Below are 27924 nucleotides of genomic sequence, written 5' to 3'. Positions count from 1 at the left end.
CCTCCCTCCCATTGGCTGCTGGGGCGGGGCAGGCTCGCAGGAAGGGCGAGGCCGGAGCGGGCTTTTGGGAGCCGCAGGCAGCGTGGGAACCGGGCCAGGGCGTGGGAACCGCGGGGCCGGGCGCGTCTGGGGGCGTCTCTCCGCCGCCTGCCATCGCCGGGCCGAGCCGAGCCGAGCCGAGCCCCCCAGCCACGGCGGCCTCCGAGCCACGCCCCAGCGCTGCTCCCGCCCAGAAAGTTTCCGGCAACATTTGCCCAGCGACCTAGCGGCTGCTCCGGGTAGGTCTCGGGGGTCCCCCAAACCCGGTAAGTGGGGGACGGGCTCCTGCCCCGTGGCCCCTCCCCTGCGGGGCAAGAGCCAAGTCCCCCCTCCCCCCCCGAAACTCTCTGGATTCCTCCTCCAGCTGGGGGGCGGCGCTGGCTTTAGGGGAGGGGTTGCGAGCCGGAGGGTTCTGGCTTATTTTCCATATTAAATCCCCCCCCCCGGGATGTGGGGTGAGTCTCTGCCTGTGGGGTTCCTTATACTCCCCCCCCCTCCCGTTCCTCCCGGGTTCCCATTGCCGGCTCCCTCCTCTCCCTGCGCTAAACCCCAGGGTCTGTCTTGCCATTTTGGTCCTTCCTGCCCCCCCCCCCCGTGTTTGTGCCCCCCCATTTCTGTCCTTCCTGCCCCTGTCTCCTCCCCCCCCTCCCCCGACACCGCTGTGTTTAAGCGTCCTGGGCACCTCCCTCTTGGCAACGTTACCAGCTGGTGTGTAAAAGCCTTTGGGAGAAGGGGGGGAGGAATCTCAGGGTTTACATGGGGGGGGCGGTTGGCAGAGGGGTTGCCCTGGAGGGGTGGGGCAGGATTTCTGGCAGGGGCAGAGTTAAGGCTGGGGGGGGGCAAATCGTTGGGGGTGTCACCTGACCTCCCGGAATGTTTTTCACGGGGTGGGGGGGTGGTTCCGCCCAGCCGGAGCAGCGCTGAGCAGCCGTCCCGGCGGGTTGCCAGAGAGTTTGGCGGTTTCCCAAGTAACCACAGAGGGTGGTGCCGGGAGTCGGCCTCGCTGCCTTTTCCCCGGAAAAAGATGCCGTGTGCTGCTTAGAAGCATCACAGAGGGACCGGCCGGGTGGCACGGGGACCGGAGGGGAATGTTCCTTCTCCCCGTCCCTGGGGTCGCTCCCGCTCCATCTGGCGCCAGCAAGGCCGGGCTGTGCCGATCCCTCCGCCGCGCCTGCCCCGGGATGCTGGGGACAGACAGATCCCCTCCCTGGCCCTCCTAGATTGACCCCAGTGCGTGGCTGCGGGCGTGGCTGGGGTCAGGCTGCGTCTGAGGAGCTCTGCCCCGTTCGCTCCCCACGGGGCCGCTCGGCTCCCACGGCCGAAGCGCCCTGCCCCGAATCGGCCTCCCCCGCCCGCCGGGATCCGGGGCTCCTGGTCCAGCCCAGCAGCGCCATGGGCGGGGTCAAATCAGGAGCCTCAGGCCGGCGGCGACGGGGAGGCGGGAGCAGCCTCTGTGCCAGGCGGGGATCTGCAGGCAGGAGTTGTCGTTGCTGGACTTTGTCCTACTCACAGTGCACAGCAGGGCTCCCCTGGGCAGGCCGGGGCCGAGGGGTGAGAATGCAGGGCTGGGCTGGGAGAGATGGTTTCGGGGCCCCCTGCCACAGGGTAGGACGAGAGATTTGTCAGGCCCCTGGACAAGATGGGGGGGGGCAGAGCTGGCCCCTAGTGCCTCCTGGACACCCCCCCCCCACAGCCTTCAGCACTGCCCGGAGCACACCCTGCCCGTTACCTGGGGCGGTGGCCTGAGGCCGAGAGATCCCCCGACTGGTGTCAATGTTCTCCCATTGAAACGGGCGTCTCCTGTTCTCTTCTCAGGCCTGGGAGGAGCTGGTCCGGGGAGAAGCTGAGCTGAGGCTCCGGGCAGCGGCACCGAGGAATGGGACCCGCCCCAGAAGGGCCGAGCTGAATCCAGGGGACCGGCAGCTGCTGTGCCCTGGGAAGCTGGTGGCAGCTGCACCCCCGGGGATCTGCGGGCCGAGCCGGGAGCCCGTCTCCACCCTGCCCTGCAGGACTCCGACCCAGAGCCCCACAAGGTGCTGCACAAAGCCCAGCAGTGCCCGGCTCCGGAGCCCGGCCCAGCGTCTGGGAACAGGAGGCAGCCGCCCCGTGCCGGGGGAGCTGCTGGGAGTGTGCCCAGGGGGCCCTTGTGTGGGCTGGGCAGCGCCAGGATGGCTGACGGCTGTGGGGGAGAGGAGCGGCCGCGTCCCTCAGGGGGTGACACCGACGGGGGCCCCATCCCCGAGCCCCCAGGGGATGTGTCCGCCCCCCAGGTGCTGAGCGCGGAGGCCCTGCAGGGCGTGCGGGCTGAGCTGGCGCAACGAGGGGAGCCGGACGCCGAGCTGGACGCCTGCCTGGCCCTGGCCCTGGAGCAGTTCTGCCGGGAGCCTCCCTGCGTGCAAGAGGACGCCCGCCTGGAGATCTGCTGGGGCGGAGGCAGCCTGGCCTTCCTGGCAGGGGCGGGCGCGTGCGAGCTCTCTGTGCGCTGCAGGGACGGGCGCCCCTGCTACGAGGTGGGGGAGCTGCCCCTGGCCGCGGAGCTGGCTCGGGTCCGCGCCGGCCTGGTGCCGCTGAGCGCCGACACGCTGCTGACGCTGCTGGAGAATCTGTGGGACAGCGAGCTGAGCGAGGACCCCCTCACGCTCTGCGTGTGCCACGCCTGGAACGAGTTCGCCCTGGAGCCCGAGTGCGTGTGGGCCAACGCCCGGCTGCGGATCCAGTGCGGCCCGGAGCTGCTGGAGTTCGTCTCCGGCCAGGGGCTGTGCGAGGTCTTGGTGCCCATGGGCGAGGAGGGGCCGAATTATTTCATCACGGAGCTGGGCCCGGACCGGCCCGTGACCTGGTCCCACACCTGCCCGGAGCCGCTGAGCGTGGACCACCTGGAGATCGTGTGCTTCCGGCTGGGGCGCTGGGGGGTGGTGTGCGAGGAGCTGAGCGGCTGCTTCGAGGAGGCCATCGCCCGGTTCAGCCGGGAGCCCGTATGCGTGCAGGAGAACGCCCGGCTGCGGATGTGCGGGGACGGGAGCACCCTGGAGTTCCTCTCGGGGGAGGGGGCGTGTGAGATCAACGTGTCCTACAAGGAGGGGAGACCCCACTATGAGGTCGGGGAGCTGCCCCTGCATCTGCGCTTGGCTCAGTTGCACCCCTCGACAGATCCACCCAGCACCGGGCCCCGTGATGCTGTGTGATCAGAATAGGGCCATGTAGCGGGATTGTCCATAGACCAGTCCAGACCACTAGATGCTTTTGAGCAGCCCCCAAAAATCTTTCTTTACTTATTAGTGTCATGGCTGCTGGGAGAGGATATTTTTGCTCTGGAGTCTGGATCTTCAGATATTTCAAAAATGATCTTATAATTGCAGGTTGTATTGCAAGGGGGCAGTTAGGGTGACGTAGGCAACCTTAACGTTACTCTTGGGATATTTGAAGTCCAAACTCTGTTTCCTTAATATGTATTTTTTCCTCATAGAATAAACAGAAAAGTTTCCACAAACGTCGTTGGGTTTTCTCTAACTCCATCAAGACAATTGTTTTTTATTTCGAATTTAAACCTTTCTTCTGGCTGTTTGGCACCTGCGCATTTCTGCATGGTGCTAGTGAGAGGAAATACACAACTTAAACTAAAGGGGGTTTGAAAAACAAACAGGGAGGGAATCCGCTGGATTTTGGAAAAGTGAACACGTTATTAAACCGACAAGTCAGATTTAGAACAGAAGGTGGGGTAAAGGAGAGGAAAGGAGGGAATAGCTATTTGAGTCAATGAATGGCTAATCAGGGGTGATAAATGGGGAAGCTATCTTTGTAATGGGTAAGGTAATTAGCATCTTTGTTAAGGCCCATTTGTAAAGTGTCAAATTAAAGGATGAATGAAAGTTCGGAAGTTAATCTGTTGCTAAAGTCTCTTTGAAGTAAGGTGCACGTAGTAAGGTTAAGACTATGCCCAGGCTGGCTGAAATGAAAAGAAGGTGGTTTTTCCTTGTGAAGATATCTGATTTGTGGGCATTAATTCTTTGGCAATTAGTACAACTAATTGGAAGGGGTCTATGGATTCCTGCTGCCCCCTGTTGGTCAGAGCTAGAATAGCAGCATCTGTCCTAGGATATGTATTTTCCTTTTTCATCTTTTTTCGATTCCCCAGGGCTGCACCTGCTGCTACGCTGGAAAATGAGTTTGAATACTCTAAGCGCCACCTTATCTGGGCACTGATGCCACCCACAGCAGCAGAGAGGGTCCCGGTGTCTTACCCATTGTGCAACACACAAGATCTCCCCCCAAACCCACCAACCAACCGCTGACAAAACCTGATTTTGTTACAAGTCATGCACAGAGCTCGTCTCTGTCAGAACACGGTCCTGCCCCCCTCCCCCTCCCTCCTCCAGCCTTGTGCCTTCCGTGCACCCGCGGGTGTTGTGATGTCCAAAATGTAGGCTGGTTGGGGCAGGGACTGTCTGGTACTATTTGTACAGCACTAAGCGCCGGGGGCCTGGTGGGTGGGTGCCCCAAGCTATTTCTGATAAGACAATGCCCAGGGAAGCTTTGTTCTTCATGGGGCGGATGGAGATCGGGGCTGCCCCCCAAAGCCGGCTGGTCCCCCTGTTATGCTTATAAGAAGCACGTGGAGCTTTTTTTCAGGGGAAAAGGCAACACACGGCGTTTATTGAGACTACAGTAGAAAAACAGCATCTGCTTCATAAAGATGAGCTTCCCCCGACACACACACACACACACAGGCTACATCTAGATTGTCCCTTTTTCGTAAAAAGGATGCAAATTAGACGTATCGCAATTGCTAATGAAGCGGGGATTTAAATCTCCCCCGCTTCATTAGCATAAAAATGGCTGCCGCTTTTTTTTCAGCACGGAGCTTTGCCGGAAAAAAGTGCCAGTCTAGACGTGGAACTTGCGGAAAATAAAGCCTTTTCCGAAAGATCCCTTATCCCTCTTAAGAGGCCTGGTGCCTCTTCAGCCTGTTCACTGGCCAGGCCCGGTTTCCATGGAGACTGAGGCCTGTTGGCCTTAGTCTGTTAATGGGCTGGCTTGGTTTCCATGGCAACTGGGCCCAGTACCAGTGGCTCTTGGGCCTGTCTGCTGCTGCACTGCTTGGTTTCCATGGTGACTGGGTTCACTCTGGCCTGGGTTCACTGCCAGGCTTGGTTTCCATGGCAACTGGGTACACTGAGGCCTGGGTTTACAGCCAGGCTTGGTTTCCATGGCAGCTGGGTACACTGAGGCCTGGGTTCACCGCCAGGCTTGGTTTCCATGGCAGCTGGGTTCACCGAGGCCTGATTGCCCTTAGCGAAGCTGCTGACTCTCACAAATGTTTCTCGAGAGAGACCATTTCTGAGGGAAATTAAGTCACAGCCAGAGTCTGGGGCTACATCCCGTCGCTGCCAGGATTTATTTTTTTCAGCCCCGCATGGCTGATGCAAGAGTCCGGTCAGCCCCGTGCACAGAGATATTGGCTGCAGGAAGTCCAGAGTCAGGACTCCTGGTCTCCCTGTGTGGCCCCTGGACCGGCTGCAAACTGCAAACACCTTCCAGCTGCCACCCCCACCACACTCAAGCCACCGCCTCCACCCTGTGTCCTGCTTCCCGAGCAAAAGGTGTCCCCAGCCGCACCCCCTCTTCTGCCCAGGTTACAAAGGGTGTCTGTTGTTTACAGGCAGGCAGCTGGGTAGTCCTAGCTCCCAAATCCCCCTATCTGGGTATCCGTGTGGTACCCAGGGAAACAGAGGCACGCACAGTGTCCATAGGGGACAATGAACCTCACATGCACCATAGCAATGTGAATAAAATCTCACTGGCCTCTTTAGGGCAATAATATTGTCTGTTGCCATATTCCCCTGATGCTGGGTCTCTGTGTGTCAAGGCTTTTTCCCCTCTCTGGCCTGCAAAAGTCCCCCAAAACCTTCTTTCCCAGCTTTGGTATAAAACTTCCCCCCAAAATCTTCAAAACCTAGATTTTGGGGATAAAAATCTGCTGTCACCACCCACGTAGTGATAAAGAAACCAGGGAGAGATTACTTGGGAAAACCAGGACACAAACATTAACCAATAGCAGGTTAATAAAAAGAAAAGAGAAAGAACTTTTATTATCACCACAGTATTCCTTTTGCAAGCAGCATGACTAGATGGAAAACTCACCCATTAGTATACTCATGGGGTGATTCCGCCATGGCCAAAACTTAGTTACAAAGGAGAGGAAACCCCTTTTTAAAATGCACAGACATCAGAGTCCCATTCCCAAACCATAAAACAATAAAAGCTAACGGCTGTAGCTAAATGTTACCCTACTTACAGCTAGTGAAGAGTCTCTTCTTGGAGGGAGACATAGTGTCTGTCCCCCTCAGTCACTGGAGAGAAACCGCCCAGGGACAAAGGAGGGAAAACCACAAAAATTCCTTTGTCCCAATTTGAAATCCCTATCTGCATTTTTATTGGCTGATTTTACCTGGCTTAGGTAAGGGACATAGTTAACCCCTTAGTCCAGGCTGCTGGCCATCCCTCATGTTCATGACACCCAAATTCCCTGATGTCGGGGTTTCTATGGTACCCAGATTCTCTGATGCCTGGTTTCTGTGGTACCCAGATTCCCTGATGCCGGGGTTTCTATGGTACCCAGGTTCTCTGATGCCTGGTTTCTGTGGTACCCAGATTCCCTGATGCCAGGGTTTCTATGGTACCCAGGTTCCCTGATGCCTGGTTTCTGTGGTACCCAGCTTCCTCTTAGTCCCCAGGCTTCTGGCTAACCTTCATGGTCATGACACGCCCCTCAAATCACAAACAGTGCTGGACAGCTTCTGGGTACACTAGCTGTGATTTCTTCCCAGCGGTCTGAGATAAAAGACAGGAAGTAAGTACATGCCCCCTTCATTAGACTATGGAATACATGAAAATTAAACCAAACCTTCCACATCTGTGGAGTACCATGACTTATATACTGAGAGTGTCCTAAGGAATTGCATCCGGCAATGCCTCTCGGGAGAGGGCGTCAGCCACCTTGTTAGAAGCTCTCAAAACGTGCTGCACGTCAAAGTCTTGGAGCGCCAAACTCCACCGAAGGAGTTTCTTGTGGGTTGTTTTGACTGAATGGAGCCACGGAAGAGCAGCGTGGTCAGCGTCGCCCCCACACCTACGGTTTTAGTTTCCCTAGAGCATACACAATCACACAGCGCTCCTTCGCGGAGACAGCCCAGCGGCTTTCTCTTTCACACAATTTTTTGCTGAGAAACACGACTGGGTGGAGTTGTTGCTCTGGTCCTTCCTGCATCAAAACTGCCCCCACACCCCGCTCGGACGCGTCGGTGGTGACGACAAAAGGCTTGTCATAGTCTGGGGCCCTCAGCACAAGGTCCGACGTAAGAGCCGCCTTGAGCTGGTTAAAAGCTTCCTGGTACTAGTTAGTCCACTTGACCCCGTTGGGTTGGTTTTTCCTGGTTAGATCGGTTAGAGGTGCAGTGACCTCACTGTAGTGTGGTAAAATCACCTGGAATACCCGGCCAAGCCTAAAAAGGATTGGACCTGTTTTTTTGACTTGGGGGCAGGCTGGTTTATTATAGCCTCTACCTTAGCCTGTAGAGGGTTGATAGTTCCTTGACCGACCTGGTGTCCAAGGTAAATCACCTTGTTCAAGCCAATTTGACCTTTTTTTTGCTTTAACTGTTAGCTTTGCCTTCCTTACGCGTTGGAAGACAGCTTGGAGGTGTTCTAGGCACTCTGTTCACAAATCAGAGAATACGGCCACATTGTCTAGATAGGCCTCTGCAAATTCTCCCAATCCGGCAAATAGAGGATCCATGAGCCTTTGGAAGGCGGCAGGTGCGTCGCGCAGTCCAAAAGGAAGAACATTAAACTCATATAGGCCGATGTGTGCAATGAAGGCTGATTTTTCCTTCGCTGCTTCCTCCAGAGGTACCTGCCAGTAGCCCTTGGTTAAGTCTAGGGTGGAGATGAACTGGGCATGAACCAGTTTCTCCAATAGCTCATCTGTGTGTGGCATGGGGTAGTTCTCGGGATGAGTTACAGCATTTAGCTTACGGTAGTCCACGCAAAAACGGATTTCCCCATCCAGCTTGGGAACTAGGACCACTGCAGAAGTCCATGCGCTCTCCAAAGGGTGAATTATGCCCATCTCTCTAACATGTCCTTGATTTCCCTCTCCGTAGCTGCTTTGGCTGGAGGATCCATTCGGTATAGTTGGGCTGTGACTGGGTGAGCATCACCTGTGTCAATGGAGTGAGACACTCGGTCGGTCTGTCCCATGGTAGCTGAGAACATTGGGGGTGAACGGGTGCACAGTTGCACGATCTGTCAGCGCGGCTCGTGGCTGAGGTTCAGGGAGAGGCTTACCTCTTCTACTCCGCCCTTGCCTTTCCCGTCGTAGCAGGCTGCCTCGGGCCACTCTGCCTCCTCCTTCTCCTGGGCTGTGAAGTGAAGAACCTTGAGTTCTCGGGAATAAAAGGGCTTTGGAGAATTGATGCGCATCCTGCAAGTTCTCCTGGCCTCTAGTTCTGCTCGCCTCGTCTCTGCCAGCTGCCTCTCTCGTTGGTCATGCTTCTCTTCGGCCTCTCGCTGTGCACGCTCCATGTGTAGGAGAAACTCCATCTTTCTCACTTAGAGGTCTGCTTGCCTTTAAGGCATAATCTCACATAGAAGGCGGTGGGGTGGGGGACGTAGGGCAGCTGCCGGCTGCTCCTGCCCCCTCAAATTTACTTCCCCCTGGACTCATAGGGACATGCTCCTGTTTCCCCTCTCCAGGGTGTGAATCTTCCCTGGAGCTTGACACCTTGCCTTGCACGGAGGCTCTCTCTACCTCAGGGTGTTGCTTAGGAAAAGTTGGATTCTCTAGGGCTACTTTGCCCCATCACAAAAGCATGTACTGGGCTCCTTCCCTGCCCTATTCTAGCCTAGCTATCCAGTTGTCCCGAAAGCTAGAACACCACAGACTGGTTGGGTAGGATGGCCTGTGTCTGGTTTAAGGTTAACCTTCTGTCTGCCTCTCCCCCAGGCAGCACAGAAAACAAAAGAAAAAAAAACAAGAGAAAAAAACAGCAAAGCTTGCAACTCAAAAGAAAAACCTGTGTCCTTTTAAAATCCTGGGGTCTCAAAATGATCCCACTGCTGCCACCATGTCATGGCTTTTTCCCCACTCTGGCCGATAAATGCAGAAGTGGGGGCCCACAAAAGTACCCTAAAACCTTCTCTCTCCAGGCTTTGGTATAAAGCTTCCCCCCAAAATCTTAAAAAAGGAGAGGAAAACCCATTTTTAAATGAACAGACGTCAGATTCCCATTTCTCAAACCATAAAACAATAAAATCTATCAGATGTATCTAAACTTGACCCTACTTACAGCTAGTGAAGAGTCTTTTCTTGGGCTGTGTCTAGACTACACTTCTCTGTCGACAGAGAGGTGTAGATTAGGCACGTCAAAATTGCTAATGAAGTTAGCATAAACATGGCCGCCACTTTTTTTCAAAACAAAGATTTTTTGAAAAAAAAATGGCAGTCTAGACAGGGATCTTTCAAAAAATAAACCCTTTGTCAAAAAAGTCCTGTATTCCTCAAAAGATGAGGTGGCCGTGTTTATGCTAATGAATCAATATTTAAATACCTGCTTTATTAGCAATTTCAATTTGCCTAATGTACATCTCTCTCTGTTGGGAGGTGTAGTCTAGACACAGCCTTGGAGGGAGACATAGTGTCTGTCCCCCTAAGTCGCTGGAGAGACACTGCCCAGGGACAAAGGAGGGAAAAACACAAAATTCCCTTTGTCCCAGTTTGAAATCCCTATCTGCATTTTTATTGGCTGATTTTACCTGGCTTAGGTAAGGGACATAGTTAACCCCGTAGTGTCCAGGCTGCTGGCCATCCCTCATGGTCATGACAATATGGTACCCAAATTCCCTGATGCCTGATTCCTATGGTACCCAGCATCCCTGATGCTGGGTTTCTGTGGTACCCAGATTCCCTGATGCTGGGTTTCTGTGGTACCCAGATTCCCTGATGCCGGGTTTCTGTGGTACCCAAATTCCCTGGTGCCTGGTTTCTGTATTGCTTGGCTGCCCCATGGCTTGGTGTGTGGATAAATCTATGAATATCTGTAACAGTTCCATGTAACCATGTATCATTCTCATATAACTTGTATTAAGCCCTTTACGTTATAGGCCTTAGGAATAGTTAAGCTAAAGAAAAATGTCTTTTGAGATCTCTCCCCTTTCCCTGAGTGCCCTGTTGAAATGGATGAGGGGTGGATGGAGACTGAAAGGTGAACAGCTCCCACAGCGGTTGCAAGGGTGGAGAGGGGCTGGGAGCCAAATCCGAGACAATCCCTGTGACGTGAGCTCGTTGAAAAGAAGACTGGACAGACAGACGCCTCCGGAGTCAAGCAGCAAGTGCCTGCCCTTGGAAGAGCTCTCTTTGAAGTATTACAAAGGTGAGGTGTTGACTAACTGGCTGCATGAGAGGGATAAATAGGAGGCATCTTGCAGAGGGACCCCGGGGTTTTTTTGTCTTGTCCACATGGCAGCATCAATCCAGATCGGGAGACACCCGGCTCCATCCCTCTCCCAGATAACTCACTTGGCCAGTGCAGTTAGAGGAAGCAACTATTGGGAACAACAAGACGGAGAGTGTGTGTGTGTGTGTGTGTGTGTGTGTGTGTGTGTGTGTGTGTGTATGTGTAATGTATCAGATGCATATGATAAAGTATTGATTGATTTATGTATGTTCAATACATGTGGCATGTTGTCTTCTCCTCCTGGAAAATATCCCGGGTGTTTCTTTTAAGCACAACAGGTATCCATGGCTCCCAATTTCCTGCTTGTCCCTGAAACTGAGTTTCTGAGGCCTGGTTTCCACACAGCCGGTTTCCTGGAAGTCTGGTTTCCATGGCACCCGGCTTCTCTGTGTGACTGTGTTTCCCTGGACGTTCTCGTTGTCATAGAAGCCTGGTTCCTGAACAACTTGGTTTCCATGGTGCTGGGTTTCTCAGAGGCCTGGTGTCCATGACAACTAGGTTTCTCTCAGGCCGAGTTTCCATGGCGCTTTGTTTCTTTTAGGCCCGGTTTCCATGGTTCATGATTGTTATGGTGCCCGGTTTCCATGGCAGCTGGATTCCCTGTGGCCTTATTCGGTTTCCATGGCATCTGGACTATCCTGACCCAGTAGATTACATCATGGCATCTTCTCTTACCTCCCACAACTCTCCCACACACCGTACGGGGGGACGGCAGCCCAAATCCAGACCGCCGGATGCTCTGGAACGCATCCCAAACCCACTTTATTTACTTATAAGTATCATGACTGCTAGGGTGGTGTGAAAATTGCTTCTCTGGCCCTCGGCCACTGGACACGAGAAGCCAACTGGCTCTTAAGCGAAGATTGAAAACCAGATATCGCTCTCCCTTCTCAGTGGGCTCCTAAAAGAGATTTCCTCTGTCCGTCAGGCGTCTTGTGAATCTACAACGTAAAGAGGCTCGGTCACAGCTCGATTCGGGTCCACCGTGCTTGGCTTGGCCCCAAACACTTTTCTTTGGTGTCACTTTTTGACACGGCCAGGAACGTGAAAAATCCGTTCTTCGCCAGCTCGGATTGATAAGAATGGCCATACTGGTCCGGACCAATGGTCTATGCAGCCTGTTATCCTGTCTGCCAAAACAGGCCAATACCAGATGCCCCAGAGGGAAGGAACACAACACTTAATCCTCATGTTCTCTCTCCCCTGTCACCCACCTGCAGAGAAACAGAGGCGGGAGACACCATTCCTACTCATCCTAGCTAATAGCCACTGATGGACCTAACCTCCACGAAGCAATCTAGGGGGACGTCTAAACAACATGGCTCCGTCAACAGAGCCATGTAGATTAGTTTACACGGCAGAGGGAAATGAAGCGGCGATTTAAATAATTGCAGCTTCATTTAAATTTAAATGGCTGCCACGCTCTGCCAACCAGCTGATGATCAGCTGTTTGTCGGCAGATCGGGGCAGGCTGGACGCTCCCGCGCCAATTTGAAAGCCTTTTGTCAACCTCCCTGGTAAACCTCATCCTGCGAGGCATAAGGGGGAGGTCAACAAAGGGCTTTTAGGTCGGCACAGGAGCGTCCAGACTGCCTCAATCTGCCGACAAACTGTTGGTCGGCAGAGCGCTGCAGCCATTTACATTTAAATGAAGCCGTGATTATTTAAATCGTGGCTTCATTTCCCTCTGCCGATCAGCCTCATCTACATGGCTCCGTCGATGGAGCCGTGTGGTTTAGACACACCCTAGCTGTATCTTGAACCCTATTAAAGTCCTAGTCTTTACCACATCCTCTGGCAAGGAGTTCCACAGGTTGACTGTGTGCTCAGTGAAGAAAAACTTCCTTTTGTTTGTGTAAAACCTGCTGCCTATTGATTTCATTTGGTGACCCCTAGTTCTTATATTATGGGCATGAGCAAATAACTTTTCATTATTCATTTTTTCCACACCAGTCATTACTTTATAGACCTCTAACCTATCGCCCCCATAATCTTCTCTTTTCTAAGATGAAAGCTCCTAGTCTTTTTAATCTGTCTTCATAGAATAAGAGAGGTTGAGTTGGTTGACTTTGGTTTGGTTGAGCTGGTTCGTTGGCTGATTTGGGTTAGTGCTTCTTTTTTGTTGGTTTGTTTTCTTCCCAGCTGTCTTCTAGTTAAAATCCGGTCCACCCTGCAAGCTTTAAAACAACCTGGCCAGCATTTTAAAAAGGTAGGCTCCCCATCCCAGCACCTGGCTCTCGTACCGGGGTTTGCCATCCTGCAGGTACACCACGAATTCGTTCTCCCCGTTCCCAGATGCAAAATGCCGCTCCTTTCCCTCGCAGCTGATCACCAACCGGGCGTTCTCTTGGACGAAGTTGGGTTCTTTGCGGAAGTTCTCCAGGGCACATTCAAAGCAAGTTCTCAGCTCCTCCGTCATGCGGTGCTGGGTTTCCAGCCTGCTCATCGCCCCCAGGAGGTGTCTGATACTCAGCCGTTCTGCCTCGGGGAGCGGCGGCGAAGGGTACGAATCACTGTCCCTTTTCTTCCCGATATACAGGGGTTCTCCGCCTTGGCACAGGACGAAGACGGTTTCTCCTCCGTCGCTGCAGAGATATTCCAGGTCTCCCCCGTCACACTCGATCACCGTCCTCGCGTTGCTCTGCACCAGCTCGGATTCTTTGACCGTTCTCAGCACCCCGTTAAAGCGGGCCTTCCGCTCCCGGGTCATCTGGCCCTCGGACTCCAGCTTGCACCGCATTCGGAGAAGGTTTTCTACGGTGAGCGGTTCCAGATAGCAAGGTCTGCTGACAAGGGACGGCCCCTCCATCCTCCTCTTCTCACAGCTGCTGTCTCTGGCCCTGAAGCAAGGGAGCAAATGATCTGAAAGAATCAGATAAATAAGCGTTATCCAGGGCCCCAAACATGAGCGAAGATTCACCTAGGAGAGAAAGAAGAGGGGGAGTTAGATACCCAACTTCCACGGAAAGCCAACTTCCTGGCTTGGGAAAACCCCACCTGCCATGTTCCCTCTGATCTTTTCCACCCATGTGTGGAATAATTTTCTTCTGTGCACCAAGGCATGTGCACCACTGATAGAAACCCAACTTCCACGGAAAGCCAACTTCCTGGCTTGAGAAAACCCCACCTGCCATGTTCCCTCTGATCTTTTCCACCCATGTGTGGAATAATTTTTTTCTGTGCACCAAGGCATGTGCATCACCGGTAGAAACACATGCTGCCTGCTCTTTTTGTTAGACTCTCCTGACGGTGCCAGACGCATCAGAGGGAATGAACGGAACAGGGCATCCTCTGTCACCTGGTCCCAGCTCCTAACAATCAGTGATTTAGGAACAAGTAGAGCATGGAGACCAGGTAATCCTGGCTAATAGCCCTTGATGGACCTCTCCTCTGGGAACTTCTCCAGTTCTTTTTTGAACCCCGGTCCAGAACAAGGGAGTCACCCAATGGAATAAATAGGCAGCAGGTTTAAAATAAACAAAAGGAATTTTTTTTTCTTGCAGCACACAGCCAACCTGTGGAACTCCTCGCCAGAGGATGTGGTGAAGGCCAGGACTTTAACCGGGCTCAAAAAAGAACTAGATACATTCATGGAGGTTAGGTCCACTAATACTTATAAGCCGGGATGGTGTCACTAGTCTCTGTCAGAAGCTGCGAATGGGAGACAGCGGAGGATCGTGATGATTCCCCGTTGTGTTCACTCCCTCTGGTCACTGCCAGCAGACAGGACACTGCGCTTGCTGGATCTTTGGTCTGTTCATCATACTTTTGGCCTTCGCAACACTCCCGCTAACAACTTCCACAGACTACGCCCTGGTGTTTCTTTTCAGCCTGCTGCCTGTTCAGTTTGCATCAAGACCTCGGCTTCTTGTAGAGTGGGAAAGCGTAAAAATCCTTTTCTCCCCCTAATTCATGATCTGACAGGTCTGTGTCAGACCTTCCTCTTAGTCACCTCTTCTCTAAGCTGAAAAATTCCCCCTCTTTTTAATGTCTCCTTGTGAGGCAGTTGTTCCAGGCCTCGCATCATTTCGGTTGCCCTTTTCTGAACGTTTTCCACTGCCAAGAGAACTTTTGGGAGGAGAGGCGACCACCTGTGTACAGAGGGTTCAAGCTGTGGACATCCCATGGTTTTATTCGGGGGCAATTAGCTATTTTCCATCTTATTCTCTGTCCCTTTCTTACTGATTCCCAGGCTACGTTTACACTGCAGCTTTTGATGCGAGCGCCTATGCAAATGAAGCACAGATTAGCATATTGTTGCCCTTCATTTGCATAATTTATTCTGAGTAGGTTTTGCGCAAAAACAAGCCATGTGGCTGTTTTCTTTTTGCACAAAACCCCCTTTTCCCGCAAGATCCTTATGCCCAGGGCTCGACAAATCGCTGAGTAGATTTCAGCCGGTCGCCCTGTTCACCGGTGGCGCGCGCATGCGCAATGCAGGTCTTGCGCATGCGCAGTGCAGGGCTGGCGAGTAGATTTCACTGCTCTCTGTCAAACCCTGCTTATGTCCCTATACCAATCTAGTGGGAAAAGGTGTTTTTGCACAAAAAGAAAAAAGTCCACATAGCTTGTTTTTGCGTAAAAACCCCGTGCGCAAAAAACGGCGCCAAGTAAATTATGCAAATGAAGCGCAACAATATGCTAATCCATGCTTCATTTGCATAGGCTCTCGCAGCAAAAGCCGCAGTGTAGACGTCGCCTCTATGTTAGCTTTAAGTCAGCCACTGCATATGGAGTAGATGTTTTCAGAGAACTCTTCACAGTGACTCCAAGATCTCTCTCTCTTGAGAAAGGCTAACTCGCACCCCATTGTCGTGTGCGTACAGTCGGGGGTAATGGCTTCTGATTTGTTTCCTACATTCAGCATCGGCCTTGGCTCAGTGCAAAGCGTTTCCTTGTCAGCACGACCTGGCCAAAGAAACACAAAAATCCCCAATACTGCCCACATGCAAATGTATCACCGCACTGGATTTTCCGGACTGGTTTCTACTGGAAAGTCCTGGCCAGGAACAGACTCATAAAACACCCTGGCTTGAAAGAGACCGCAGGAGCCATCAAGTCCAGCCCCCTGCTCAAAGCAGGACCAATCCCAACTCGATCAGCCCCGCCAGGCCGGGACTGAAACAGCTCTAAGGATGGAGAGTCCACCCGCTCCCTCGGGAACCCAACCCAGCGCTTCCCAGCTCTCCTAGGGAAATATTTTTTCCTAATATCCAACCTAGACCTCCCCCACTGCAACGTGAGCCTATTGCTCCTCGGTCTGCCACCTGCCGCCACTGAGAACAGCCTCTCTGCATCCTCTTTGGAGCCCCCCTGCAGGGAGTTGCAGGCTGCTCCCAAATCCCCCCTCGCTCTTCTCTTCTGCAGACAAAACAAGTCCCGATGGCTCAGCCTCTCCTCGCGGGTCACGTGCTCCCGCCCCCGAATCCTTTCGGTCGACCCTCTCCAGTGCGTCCACAGCCTTTCTGCAGCGGGGGGCAACTGGCTGCAATACTCCAGACGTGCCATAAACACACATGGTTTTCCCTCCCCACACACCAATAAGGTACCTCCAGAACAGAGGGCCGTTGCATTTAGTGCCTAGAAGGCCCGGGGCGTTGGGGGTTCAGAAGTCAGGCACGGGTAGCGGGTAAGGTAGGTAAGGGAAGGTGTGGCCTTCCCAAAACTGCCTTCCCCCTCTCTTCCCCAGCCTCCCGACAGCCTCTGGGCCCCACACCTCTACCCACCGCCAGATGTGACTCTCAGGCAGCAGGGAGAACAGACGGTTTCTTAGTTCCCAAGGTCCTCGCATACATTTACTTGGGACTAAGTAAATAACGTTCCCTGATTCACTTTCTCCACCCAGCCTATCGCCCTTAGTCTCCTCTTTCCTACGCTGAAAAGTTCCAGGCTTTTTCATCTGGGACCCGTTCCAACCCCCTCATCATTTCGGTTGCCCTTTTCTGACCCATTTTTGAGATGAGGAGACCACAGCGGTAGGCAGGATTCCAGCTGTGGGCGCCCTGTGGTTTTACGTAGAAGCAAAAAGATCTTTTCTGTCTTATCCTCCAGCTCTTTTTTAATGGCTCATAGGAACATAAGAACGGTCGTACTGGGTCAGACCAAAGGTCTATCTAGCCCAGTAGCCTGTCTGCCGACAGTGGCCAGCACCAGGTGCCCCAGAGAGGGTGGACTGAAGACAATGATCAAGTGATTTGTCTCCTGCCATCCCTCTCCAGCCTCTGACAAACAGAGGCCAAGGACACCATTTTATCCCCTGGCTAATAGCCTTTTATGGACCTAACCTCCATGAAATTATCCAGCTTCTCTTTAAACTCTGTTATAGTCCCAGCCTTCACAGCTTCCTCTGGCAAGGAGTTCCACAGGTTGACTGTGTGCTGTGTGAAGAAGAACTTTTACAGTCTGGGCCTGGAACCATGAGGGAGACAGACTGAGGTTGCTGGGGCTGAGGGCGAGGGGTAATGGAGCCTAACCCAAGGGGTCTGAAACACCCTGGCCCCAAATCCTGTAAACACACCACATTAATGCTGGGCTGTATTCTGAAAGCTCAGTAAAACCCCTCTCTATTCTGCTGGCTGGTGATGACTGTTCTGGCTGCTATAGGCGTGTAGGATCAGGGGAACCCCGACTCCGCTGTCACCGCCCCTGTAGCAGTAGCACTGCTCCAAAAATCTTACACTAACATGAACCCTTTACAAACATCCATTCTTGTATTTCCCCAGTCAGGTTTAATACTTTCGGAGGCATGGCGCTGGTGGATTTTACACCCAGGGCAGGGCATACGTACCCCTCAAATCCCACGCAAGTCTAGTTTAGAGGAGTTCAGAGCCGCAACGGAGAAATCCCCCAGGAGAGAGGCAATCCTAAAGCTGTGACCGGCGGCTGGAGTTTGGGCGGTCAGATTTCATGAGCCTGTAAAACACTCCCATTCACAGGGCTGCACACCCTGTCAGGAAGGGTGTTTGAGCCTTATTTTGAGTCAAACTGTCCGTAAGCGATCTGTCTTCCTAATCACTCATCTCTCCGGGCCATTTCCCCGAAGTGCAAACCCACCCAGTCAGCTACGTGTAAATCGCTACAGCGAGGTGGAGCCAAAACCAGCATAGGACTGCTTTCCTGGGCACAAGGGAACCTGGAACTCCCTTGAAACAAAAAACAGGACTAGGTAGCACTTTAAAGACTAACACGATGATTTATTAGGGGATGAGCTTTCGTGGGCCAGACCCACTTCCTCAGATCAATTTGTGGAAGAAAATTGTCACAACCCTATACAAGCAGTCCCCGGGTTACATGGATCCAACTTACATCGGGTCCCTACTTACAAACGGGGTGAGGCAACCCCACACTAGCTGCTTCCCTCCAGCAGACCAGGGAGACGCGGAGCGGCTTTTCTCAGCAGACACCTCAGCTTGAGAATAAAGGCCTGAGGGAAGTGAGGTGTGGGAGAATAAAACTGAGCTCTGGAGAAATGTTTGGCTAGAGTTTCCCCTACAATATGTACCAGTTCCGACTTACATACAAATTCAACTTAAGAACAAACCTACAGTCCCTATCTTGTACGTAACCCGGGGACTGCCTGAATACCAAAGGATACAATTAAAAAAATGAACACACATGAAAAGGACAAATCAAATTCCCTTAGGAGATTTCTCTGTCGTGCCTTGAAGTCAAACAGGGGGGCTGTGTCTACACTGGCATGAATTTCTGGAAATGCTTAAAACAGAATAGTTTTCGTTATAAGTATTTCCGGAAAAAGAGCCTCTACACTGGCAGGCTGCTTTTCCAGAAAAGCCCTTTTTCCGGAAAAGCGTCCGTGGCCAATGTAGACGCGCTTTTCCAGAAAAGACTACTGGGCTGTCTACACTGGCCCTTTTCCGGAACAGTGTTCCGGAATAAGGACTTATGCCCGAGCGGGAGCAGAATAGGTTTTCCGGAATAGCGGCTGATTTTGTACAGTTCAACGTCGTTGCTTTTCCGGAAATTCAAGGGCCAGTGTAGACAGCTCGCAGCTTATTCCGGAAAAGCGGCTGATTTTCCGGAATAAGTGGCCCAGTGTAGACACAGCCGGGAAGGAAACAGCACACGGTACAACAGAACCGGGTCCCCCCCATGGGGCAGGAGGGTAAACTTTACCTGGGGCCCAGGCTGCAAATTGTGGTCTATAGGGAGGGAGTTACCTATGTTACCAATTTGTCCTGGGCCAGAAAAAATTCTGCTGGGACTCTACAGCTGAACCCTCTTATCCAATTTAATTGGGGACTGGGGCCAGATTAGACTGATCAAAGATTCACATAATCCACAGCATGGGGAAAACTTTCCATCCGTTATTTTAATCACGGAATCATAGAACCGGAAGGGATCTCGCGAGGTCCCCGTGTCCTGTACCCTGCTCCAACCACCGTCTAGCGCAGTGTTTCTCGACCAGCGGTCCGAGAGAAGTCCAGGGGGTACGTCAACACCACTGCAATGTGGAACACGCTCAGTTTTTGTTGTAAGCTTTCTAGCGCTTTATTTTTGTACCTTTTACCCCCCCTAAAATTTCATCGCCTGCCTGGCTTTGATTGAGTTGTTTAAACAACTGTGTTGCAATGGTAGGGAAAAAATGGTGTGTCTGAAAACTGTAGGTACTGGGGATACTTTTTTTTTTTTTTTTTTTTAAACAGGGTACTTTGTTCCTCAACTTTTTTTAAAAATACTGATGTAGACCATCCCTGGCAGGTTTCTGTCGAATTGGGGTCTTCAATATCTCCAGAGATGGGGATTCCACAACCTCCCTGGGCAATTTATTCCAGTGTTTGACCCCCCTGACAGGTGGGAACTTTTTCCTAATGTCCAACCTAAACCTCCCTTGCTGCAGTTTAAGCCCCTTGCTTCTTGTTCTGTCCTCAGAGGCCAAGGAGAACAATTTTTTCCCTCCTTGTAACACCTTTAGATATTTTACGAGGCGGGGGTAGGGGAAGTGTAGAGGCTTTCCTTAATGGGAAGGAGACCTAATAACTGATAACATCAAGGGAGAGGAAGTGTTTATCTCTATTTTGCTGTTGTCTGCTCTGAACAGTTTATCGATAACCAGAGAGGCCACAGGTGCTATTTCCTGAGAAGATAGTTGCTTTTCTGTTGCCACAGGATTGGGTGGGAAACCACACACCAGGGCAAACTTCAATTTTCATTTGTATGATCAACATTTTACAGAGAATGTTGATTTTAAGCATTTTTTTATGGTTCCATTCGTGTTTCACAGAAGCAGAAAATGAGGTCAGAGAATGGAGTGGCAGAAAACGTGCTATATATTTGCGAGTTTCCCTGTGTGTCTGTCTCTCTGTATGTTCAAGAACTCCTCCTAAACAGTCGGAGCTAGGCACACCAAATTCAGCAGATAACTCGCTCTTCTCCTAACTTACAGCCAGGTCTGGGTTTGGTTGCACCAGGACAGTGGGATGTGTCTGGAATGGGACTGGTGCTCAGAAAACCAGACAGAAAAGAGAGAGAATCAGCAGGCAGGCGAAAGGATCAGTTTCAGCAGAGAGAGTGAACTCAAATTTCCTGTTAAAAACAAAGAAATAAACAAACCTGTAACCCTTCCAAGACTATGCATAACAGCGCCACTTGTATTAAGTAGCTATAACCCTGTTTTCTGTACAAATCACTTGCAAATCGCCAATTTCCAGAAAAGCAAAAACCGACAGGGACAAAATAAAAAAGGCGAAGGAGATAGACATAATAGACGATTTAAAAAAAAAAAAGACATGAACTGTAAGGGGAAAGACGAAGGTACCCGTAAGGCCTCCGCTTAACGGTGAAAGAGAGCAAATAACAGATGATACCAAAAAGGCTGAGGTGTTTAAGGTCTTTTCTGCTTCACTAATTAGGTGATGACCTCGGCGTAACACCATTAATATTAACAAGATGGAAGGTTCTTAGCCTCAAAATTGGGAGAAGAACATGCTACCGACTCATGCACAGATGAACTGAAGATTTTTGAAAAAAGAGGAGACTGCAGTGAACTGCCCAAAACTCAGAAAATGTCACTCTTCAGCCTCTCTTAACTTTTCACTCTGGACTGTTGTTAATAAGCAGCAGGTTGAAAACAAACCAAAGGAAGTTTTTCTACATGCAGCACACAGTCAACCTGTGGAACTCCTCGCCAGAGGAGATTGTGAAGGACAAATTACAGCTGTTCAAGTCGGCAGAGGCTGATGAATTTCACCTGAACAGTGTGGAGGCAGGAAAAGGGAATTTGTGTGCAGAGTGAAGGCTTGTTTTCTTCCACAACTCTAAGCTCTGGACCGCTATACGAGGACAGGAGAGCTGTCTCAGGAGGTTTTTAAAGAAAAGATTCAATAAATTCTTGTAAAGGATGTTCTGTGTAGGCCTAGCGCTGCAGGAACAGAACAGATGACCTCTTACCGTCTCTTTCTGCCCCACGTTTTTATGGTTTCTGTGATTTCCAGAAAAGAAAATCTATTTATTAAAAACTCACCATAAAAAACCCTATTTATAGAGAAGAAACAAAAAGGGTAGAGACAGCCTGAGAAAATGAACTGAGCTTTCAGAATAGTTATCCCAGACTTCTCTCACGACTTGGCAAAATATTTAGGATGGTGTTTATCTTGCATTGAACTGAGCGGGATTAAAGCATACATATGAATTTAGGTGCATAGTTCATGGCACGGGTGAACAGTGGCCTCTGTTCATAAGAGGACTTCAGACATAACAAAAAATCCCAGACAACGCACTACTACCGTTCCCATCACAGCTACAGTAGGACTCCACGACGGAACCAAGACAAAGCAACCATCTAAAAGGACCAAGTCCGGATAAAAAAGATCTTGTATCTTCATAGGTTCTGTGGCTTGAGTGATTTTGTGTAATCTGTGTAGAACGCAGGCCAGAGAAGATGCCTCCAGATAATTCCCTGGGCAGATGTTTTTAGAAAAACGTTTTGATCGGAAAATGGACAGAGCCTAGATTGTTTCAGGGCGTAATTCACCTCCTTGTCAGAAACGGACAGCTTCTTTTCTGTCTCCATTTCCCGCGCTCCAGAATTCCGCTTTGTGTTATACCTTTGTCTGCTAAAAAGCCTGTTATTAAATATTTGTTTCCCCTACAGACGGTGATCAAATCATTCCTTAACCTTCCCAGTGTTTAAGCTACGTAGAGAGCCCTTTGAATTTATCGCTTACGCTGTTTCTCTCTCTGAAATACTCCCAGGCTGCAAAGAGCCGTAGCTGCGTGGCATTCAGAGAACGGTTAAATCCACTGAAGTCCTACCGACTTTTAAACGGCGGGGAGATGACCCATGTACAGATGGAGGTTTTTAAAAACGAGGGGCTAAACTTTTTAAAAGAGAGGAGACTGCAGTGACCAGCCCGAATCTCTAAAAATTTCACTCTTCAGCCTCTCAACTTATCACTCTTGACTGTTCTTAATAGGCAGCAGGTTGAAAACAATCCAAAGGAAGTTTTTCTACATGCAGCATGCAGTCAACCTGTGGAACTCCTTGCCAAAGGATGTCATGAAGACCAGGACTTGAACAGGGTTCAAGAAAGAACTAGATAGATTCATGGAGGTTAGGACCATCAATATTTATTAGCCAGGATAGGTAGGAATAGGTCCCTAGCCACTGTTTCTCTGAATATGGACAACGGGAGGGATCATGGGAGGATTACCTGTTGTGTTCCCTCCTTCTGGGGTATCTGGCATTGGCCCCTGTGGGCAGAGAGGACTCTGGGCTGGATGGACCTTTGGTCTGACCCCGTCTGGCTGCTCTTATATTTTTAAGTTCTTACTTCAGTGCATAATTAAGCAGGTTGATTTGCATAACTGCAAAGCACCCAGGACAATATAAACTGCAAATAGAAAAATGTAGAAAGCAAACGCTACATCTACTCCCCTATCAGCTTTTACAAAAACTAACATACTTTAAGGTATGTGGTTTAGACACCTGTATGCCAAACGTTAATGGAGAACAATTAGAACATTAATTTCTTCTGAACAGATGCCCTGAGGGCTTCGCACAGTTGGGGTGAGGGGTTCTCCCCCCCCAATCTCCCTCCACATTCTTCTTTGGATCCACACAGAGTAAGACACAAAGTAGCATGAAAGTCACCTGCAAATTGGAAAGGTGTTTGCAACTTTTGCTAGGCATAATTTTCTAAGTCTAAGTCTAACAATATTCTGTTGTTAATAAGCAGCAGGTTGAAAACAAACCAAAGGAAGTTTTTCTACATGCAGCACGCAGTCAACCTGTGGAACTCCTCGCCAGACTTGTCCCCAAGTCTCTCAAAAGCTGTAAGCATTTTACACAGATGGGTCTTATCACATTTATATGGACTAGAGGAGGAATCGGAGCTACAGATGAGACCACGGCAATTTTGTTTTTTCTTTTAAAAGGTGAATTAAATTCCTTGCTAGGATAGAACCCGGCACCATAACGCTGAGTCCCCCCTGCTCTAACCACTAGACCTGCTGTCCTCTGAGTGCTGAGGGCAGAACCGAGCATTCCTGGCTCCCAACTCCCACCCTGCTGTAACCATTCCGTCTCACTCCCCTGCCAGAGCTGGGTGCACAGTGCACTCTACGCACAAGTCCAGAATAAAGGCAGAAGAGGGCTGCAGAAATTCACGCACGAGGGACTCACTTTTGAAAAAAACCCAAAGCAGACTTACGTTCCTGCACCGTGTCCAAATTCAAGCCACGAGCCGATTCCTCTCACGTTGCAGAGAAAAGAAGCAAACACTGCAAGCCGACTTCCTGCCCCCTGCCTGTTATGCTTCGCCTACTATTAGTTTGTGTCAGACGTCCTGTACAGGGAGTTTTTGGGGGTTTGCTGCACCCCTATCTCTCAAAGTTTCCAGCATATGCAGTGACCGGAGAAAGAGGTGTCTTTCCCCTACTCCAGGGCTGCATCTACCAGGGAAAGACAGCCTATCTCTGTGGCTGCTCAGGGCAAAAGACCCCACCACTATTAAATTATGAGACATTTTTATGGTGAGAATGATTATGAAGGCTTTTTATTTATATATAAATCAAACTCGTTGATCCAAAGTCCTTTACAATCGTTAGTTGATGGCACGAATATGATCTGGAAAGATCATGAAATAGTCTGCCGAGACCCTCAGCGATTCAAGTAGTCCGCCGGGGGGAGGGGAAATTTGAGATCCACCCGTTTAGCTTAATCAAGAGATGGCTAAGAAGGGACTTGTTCACAGTCTGTAAGTAACAACCCAGGGAACAAAAATTCGGCTCTTCCAGTGAGCAAAGAAAGGTCTAGAATGAGAATAAGACAGAGAATAATTTATTGCCTCTATATCAATCCATGCCATGTTTACATCTTGAATACTGGCTGGTGTGGAGGAAGTGAATAAAGAGTTATTTACTCCTTCCCATCACAAAAGAACTAATGAAATTAATAGGCAGCAGGTTTAAAACAAATCGAAGGAAGTATTTCTTCACTCAGTGCACAGTCAACCTGTGGAACTCCTTGCCAGAGGAGGTTGTGAAGGCCAGGACTTTAAGCCCTGGTCCACACTAGGCCTTTATTTGGAACTAACCCCCCTTAGGTTGAATGTATAAGTGGAGCGTCCACACTCCCAAGCCTGTTAATTCCAAATCCGTACTCCTGCTTTTCATCAGGAGTAACGCTAATCCCAAAATAGTTATTTCAAAATAACGGTAGAGTGGACTCTCCAGTGCTGCTCTTTCAAAATAACCACTCCCCAGAGTCATTCAAAGTAATGATCCCCCAGTGCTTCCTGGGGCTACGTCTGAGGTAGCATGTCCACATTAATGTAGCCTGCCTCTGACTAATTTTGAGGTTTCCCCGTAGTGAGACCACACGATTTAGAATTTGTTAAATCAGGAGTTATTCAATCAAATTTAGTAAATCTGAAATGGGTCATGTCTGTACTAGGAAACTAACATAACCTGTGGAACTCCTTGCCAGAGGATATTGTGAAGGCCAGAACTTGAACAGGGTTCAGAAAAGAACTAGATAAATTCATGGCAGTCCAGTCCATCAATACTTATTAGACAAAATGGGTAGGGATGGTATCTCTGGACTCTGTTTGTCAGAGGCTGGGAATGGAGGGCAGGAGAAGGAACACTTGATTTTCTGTTCTGTTCACTCCCTTTGGGGCATGTGGCATTGGCCACTGTGGGCAGACAGGACACTGGACTGGATAGACCTTAGGTCTGACCCAGCCTGGCCGCGCTTATGTCCACAGGAGAAGGCTTCTCATGACAAATTCAGTCTTGGATGGGTGGAAAAGTGTCTTCCAGAACTTCCAGACTTTCTGAAGTTTTTGTGAACTCTCAGAGGTTGTCAACAACAACATCAAAATGTATTTTTGCCTGGAAGGGATGATAACAACTGTGCTTGAGCACAGATAAAGTGCTCCCGTGTTCTCGGTAAGTTTTCTGCACTGTCAGCCAGCTGTACCGTTGGAGATCTTCCCTTAGGGTGTGTCTAGACTACATGCCTCCGTCGACGGAGGCATGTAGATTAGACAGATCGGCAAAGGGAAATGAAGCCGCGATTAAAATAATCGCGGCTTCATTTAAATTTAAATGGCTGCCCCGCTCTGCCGATCAGCTGTTTGTCGGCAGATCGGGGCAGTCTGGATGCGCCGCGTCGACAAAGAAACCTGGCGCATCCAGACTGCCCCGATCTGCCGACAAACAGCTGATCGGCAGAGCGGGGCAGCCATTTAAATTTAAATGAAGCCGCAATTATTTTAATCACGGCTTCATTTCCCTCTGCCGATCTGTCTAATCTACATGCCTCGGTCGACGGAGGCATGTAGTTTAGACGTACCCTTAGAGACAGAATTAATGTCCCTCAGTCTGGGTGTACAGAGAGGCCAAGTCCTAGAGAAACACTTCAGAGAATGAAAATATTACCACCCCCACCAAAAACTTATTTTTTTCAAGCATGAAAACAAGCTAGCTGTGCAGAAAAAACACGCTGAAGGGCTGCACCGGTTTCTGCTGCTGTTTCCAGACCACATCAAACAGCACAAACACACGCCTGCCGTTCGAGTGTAGGTGCAAAATGCAGGTGCCTGGGGCAAGTTGCTTTTGTGAACAGAAAACTATGCCAGGTCTTGATGCAAAAATCAAACAAAAAACCCGTGGCCAGCTCGGAGTCGCAGGACAGGTAAACCAATGCAAAAATTGAATTAAATTAAATCAAATCGACTATATATTTGAGAAAGTTTGTCTGTCTCTGTTTGTTCAAGAGCTTCTCCTAAGCAGTCAGAGCTAGGAGCACCAAATTCAGCAGGTAGCATCCTCTTCCCCTATCTTAAAAGCAAGGTCAGGGTTTGCTTGCACCAGAACAGTTGGACGTGCCTGGAATGGGATCGAGTCTCAGAAAACCAGACAATCACCAGGCAGGTGCAAGGGGTTGGCTGAGGGTGCCTCTCTGCCCCAGGACTGCCCCAGCCCCAAGCCTCCCCCTGTCCCAAGTGCCCTCGCTCTGGCTGGGGAGCTCAGAGGGTGGATGAACCTGGATCTGCCCCAGCTGGGGGTCATGCATCCCTCCTCGGTGCCCACTGGAGTTGCAGCGGCCCTGGAGAGGTGCTTCCTACCTGGCCCCAGGCTGCAGTGGTAAGTTAACCTGTGGAACTCCTCGCCAGAGGATGTGGTAAACACCGGGACTTGAACAGGCTTAGGAAAAAAAAAGAGCTAGATAAATCCGGTCTCCCCAGAGCAGGGATTCCCATGATGCACAGACATTTTCATTTTATTTACAAAAAAACCCAAACATAAGTCACTTTGAGGACCCAAGCAACACAGGGCCACGCGTCTAGCAAATCGACACAAGCGGAGCTCCTCACTCGCATTAGCAAGGACCCGGGGATGGTTCAGACAGGCCGAGTGAGCGGAAAGCGAAGGGTAAGAGGCGAGATCCGGAAGCCATCTCTCCACCCCACGACCCAGCAGCAGAAAGCCGGCGCAGGGTGAAATCAGGCTGGAGCGGTGTTGCACATTTTACAGGAGAAGGAGGGTCTGGGGGTATCACCCTGGGGAACAGACGGGCAGGGACAATTTCTCCTTGAAGCGAGAGGGGACTGCATGCTGCGATTTGATCGCGCTTTCCCCAGGTCTGACGGCCCCTTGCCGATAACGCCTTACAAACTCCGACTTCCTCCAGTAGGGTGACCGTCTTTTCCCAAGGGAACATGGATACCGCCTGGGATCCCCCCCCCCCCCCCGTGCAAGCTCGCCCTACCTCCTGCTTTCAGGCTCAAAGTCCCTGTTTCTCCCCACCATGTGAGGGTGACAACCTCCCACTGCCACGCAGCCAGATCCTCTTCCCGCTGCAGAGGGAGCTGGCCCAAGAACCCTCTGCCACCTGCCCATGCAGGCCAAACAACTGTCCCACACCCTCCCTCCCACACAAGGCTGCCTTTACCCTTCATCTTCTTCCCTCCCACATGTTCCTCCATGCCCCACTACGGCCGGCACCCCCCCTTTTTGGGGGGGGCAATATAAGAATGAGGGCTCACCAAATGAAATTAACGGACAGCAGGTTTAAAACAAACAAAAGGAAGTTCTTCTTCACATTGCGCACAGCCAACCTGTGGAACTCCTTGCCAGAGGATGTGGTGAAGGCCAGGACTTGAACCGGGTTCAAAAAAGAACTAGATAACCTCCATGAATTTAAGTCCATTAATGGCTAGGAGCCAGGATGGGTAAGGAATGGTGTCTCTAACCTCTGTTTGTCAGAGGCTGGAGGTGGGGTAGCAGGACAGAGATGGCTTGATCATACCTGTTTGGTTTACTCCCTCTGAGGTACCTGGCATTGGCCATTGTGGGCAGACAGAATACCGGACTGGATGGACCTTTGGTCTGACCCAGTGTGGCCGCTCTTATGTTATGTTCTTAAAACAAGGCCTTTTTAGTGACAATCAAGTTGGGAAGAGTCAACCGGACAAAGGCCCAGTTTTGCCAAAAAAGTTGGGACGGGGCTTAAAAAACGGGACGGTCATGGCCAAAATGGGGCCTATGGTCTACCCCCCCCCCCTTCGCTTCACACGTGTTTAGCCCTTTTTGAACTCCCTCCGCCCCCTCACATCCTGGCGGTAACATGACGGAAGGCTCCCTTCCTGCCATTCACCAGAGCTGTAGCTGGTTAGCATGGGTGGTTTGTCTCTGAAGACTGACTTCTTGCTCTTCAGAACTCCACTAAGAATGCCTCCAGGAGGCGTCGCGGTGCATGCGCAGTCAACGGACAGCGCAAAAGAGCGTTGCTGCCCCGTACAGGCGCAGTAGAGACTGTGGATGTGGCACTAGGAGAAATCTCCGATTCCCAACTTGGAAACACATCTCCGGCGTGAACACGCACAACTTTCTCTTCTCTCTGCTG

The 27924-nt window shown here is 50.9% G+C and overlaps 2 protein-coding genes across 6 annotated transcripts; one reads left to right on the top strand and one right to left on the bottom strand.

Moving 5' to 3' along the window:
• Positions 1 to 34: 34 nt before the first annotated feature.
• On the top strand, positions 35 to 3529 carry LOC142825956 (uncharacterized). Of its 3 annotated transcripts, none has more exons than XM_075918266.2 (2): positions 35 to 278; positions 1855 to 3529. In XM_075918266.2, exon 2 carries the CDS (start codon positions 2208 to 2210, stop codon positions 3222 to 3224), a length of 1017 nt encoding a protein of 338 aa, XP_075774381.2. In that variant the 5' UTR covers positions 35 to 278; positions 1855 to 2207; the 3' UTR covers positions 3225 to 3529. The 3 variants fall into 3 exon arrangements, with proteins under 3 accessions (XP_075774381.2, XP_075774382.2, XP_075774383.2); XM_075918267.2 differs by having other exon boundaries at positions 35 to 305; XM_075918268.2 differs by lacking the exon at positions 35 to 278 and adding an exon at positions 1573 to 1590.
• LOC112544184 (uncharacterized) lies at positions 3381 to 23368 on the bottom strand. Of its 3 annotated transcripts, none has more exons than XM_025179915.3 (2): positions 23222 to 23368; positions 3381 to 13415 (listed from the first exon to the last, which is right to left on the bottom strand). In XM_025179915.3, the coding sequence occupies exon 2, from the start codon at positions 13360 to 13362 to the stop codon at positions 12733 to 12735; it is 630 nt and encodes a 209-aa protein (XP_025035700.1). In that variant the 5' UTR covers positions 13363 to 13415; positions 23222 to 23368; the 3' UTR covers positions 3381 to 12732. The 3 variants fall into 3 exon arrangements, with proteins under 3 accessions (XP_025035700.1, XP_089627827.1, XP_075774384.1); XM_089771701.1 differs by having other exon boundaries at positions 3381 to 13473; positions 23222 to 23281; XM_075918269.2 differs by having other exon boundaries at positions 23194 to 23279.
• Between the last annotated feature and the right edge of the window lie 4556 nt (positions 23369 to 27924).

Source organism: Pelodiscus sinensis, chromosome 19 (assembly GCF_052426305.1).
Source record: "Pelodiscus sinensis isolate ZL-2025 chromosome 19, ASM5242630v1, whole genome shotgun sequence".
NCBI classification, from domain to species: Eukaryota; Metazoa; Chordata; order Testudines; family Trionychidae; genus Pelodiscus; species Pelodiscus sinensis.
The sequence above is the reverse complement of the archived record's forward strand: the minus strand, read 5'-3'. Positions and strand labels throughout refer to the sequence as shown.

Coding starts and splice junctions, on each gene's coding strand:
- LOC142825956 (XM_075918266.2), top strand. CDS start 2,208: ATGGCTGACGGCTGTGGGGGAGAGGAGCGGCCGCGTCCCTCAGGGGGT.
- LOC112544184 (XM_025179915.3), bottom strand. CDS start 13,362: ATGGAGGGGCCGTCCCTTGTCAGCAGACCTTGCTATCTGGAACCGCTC.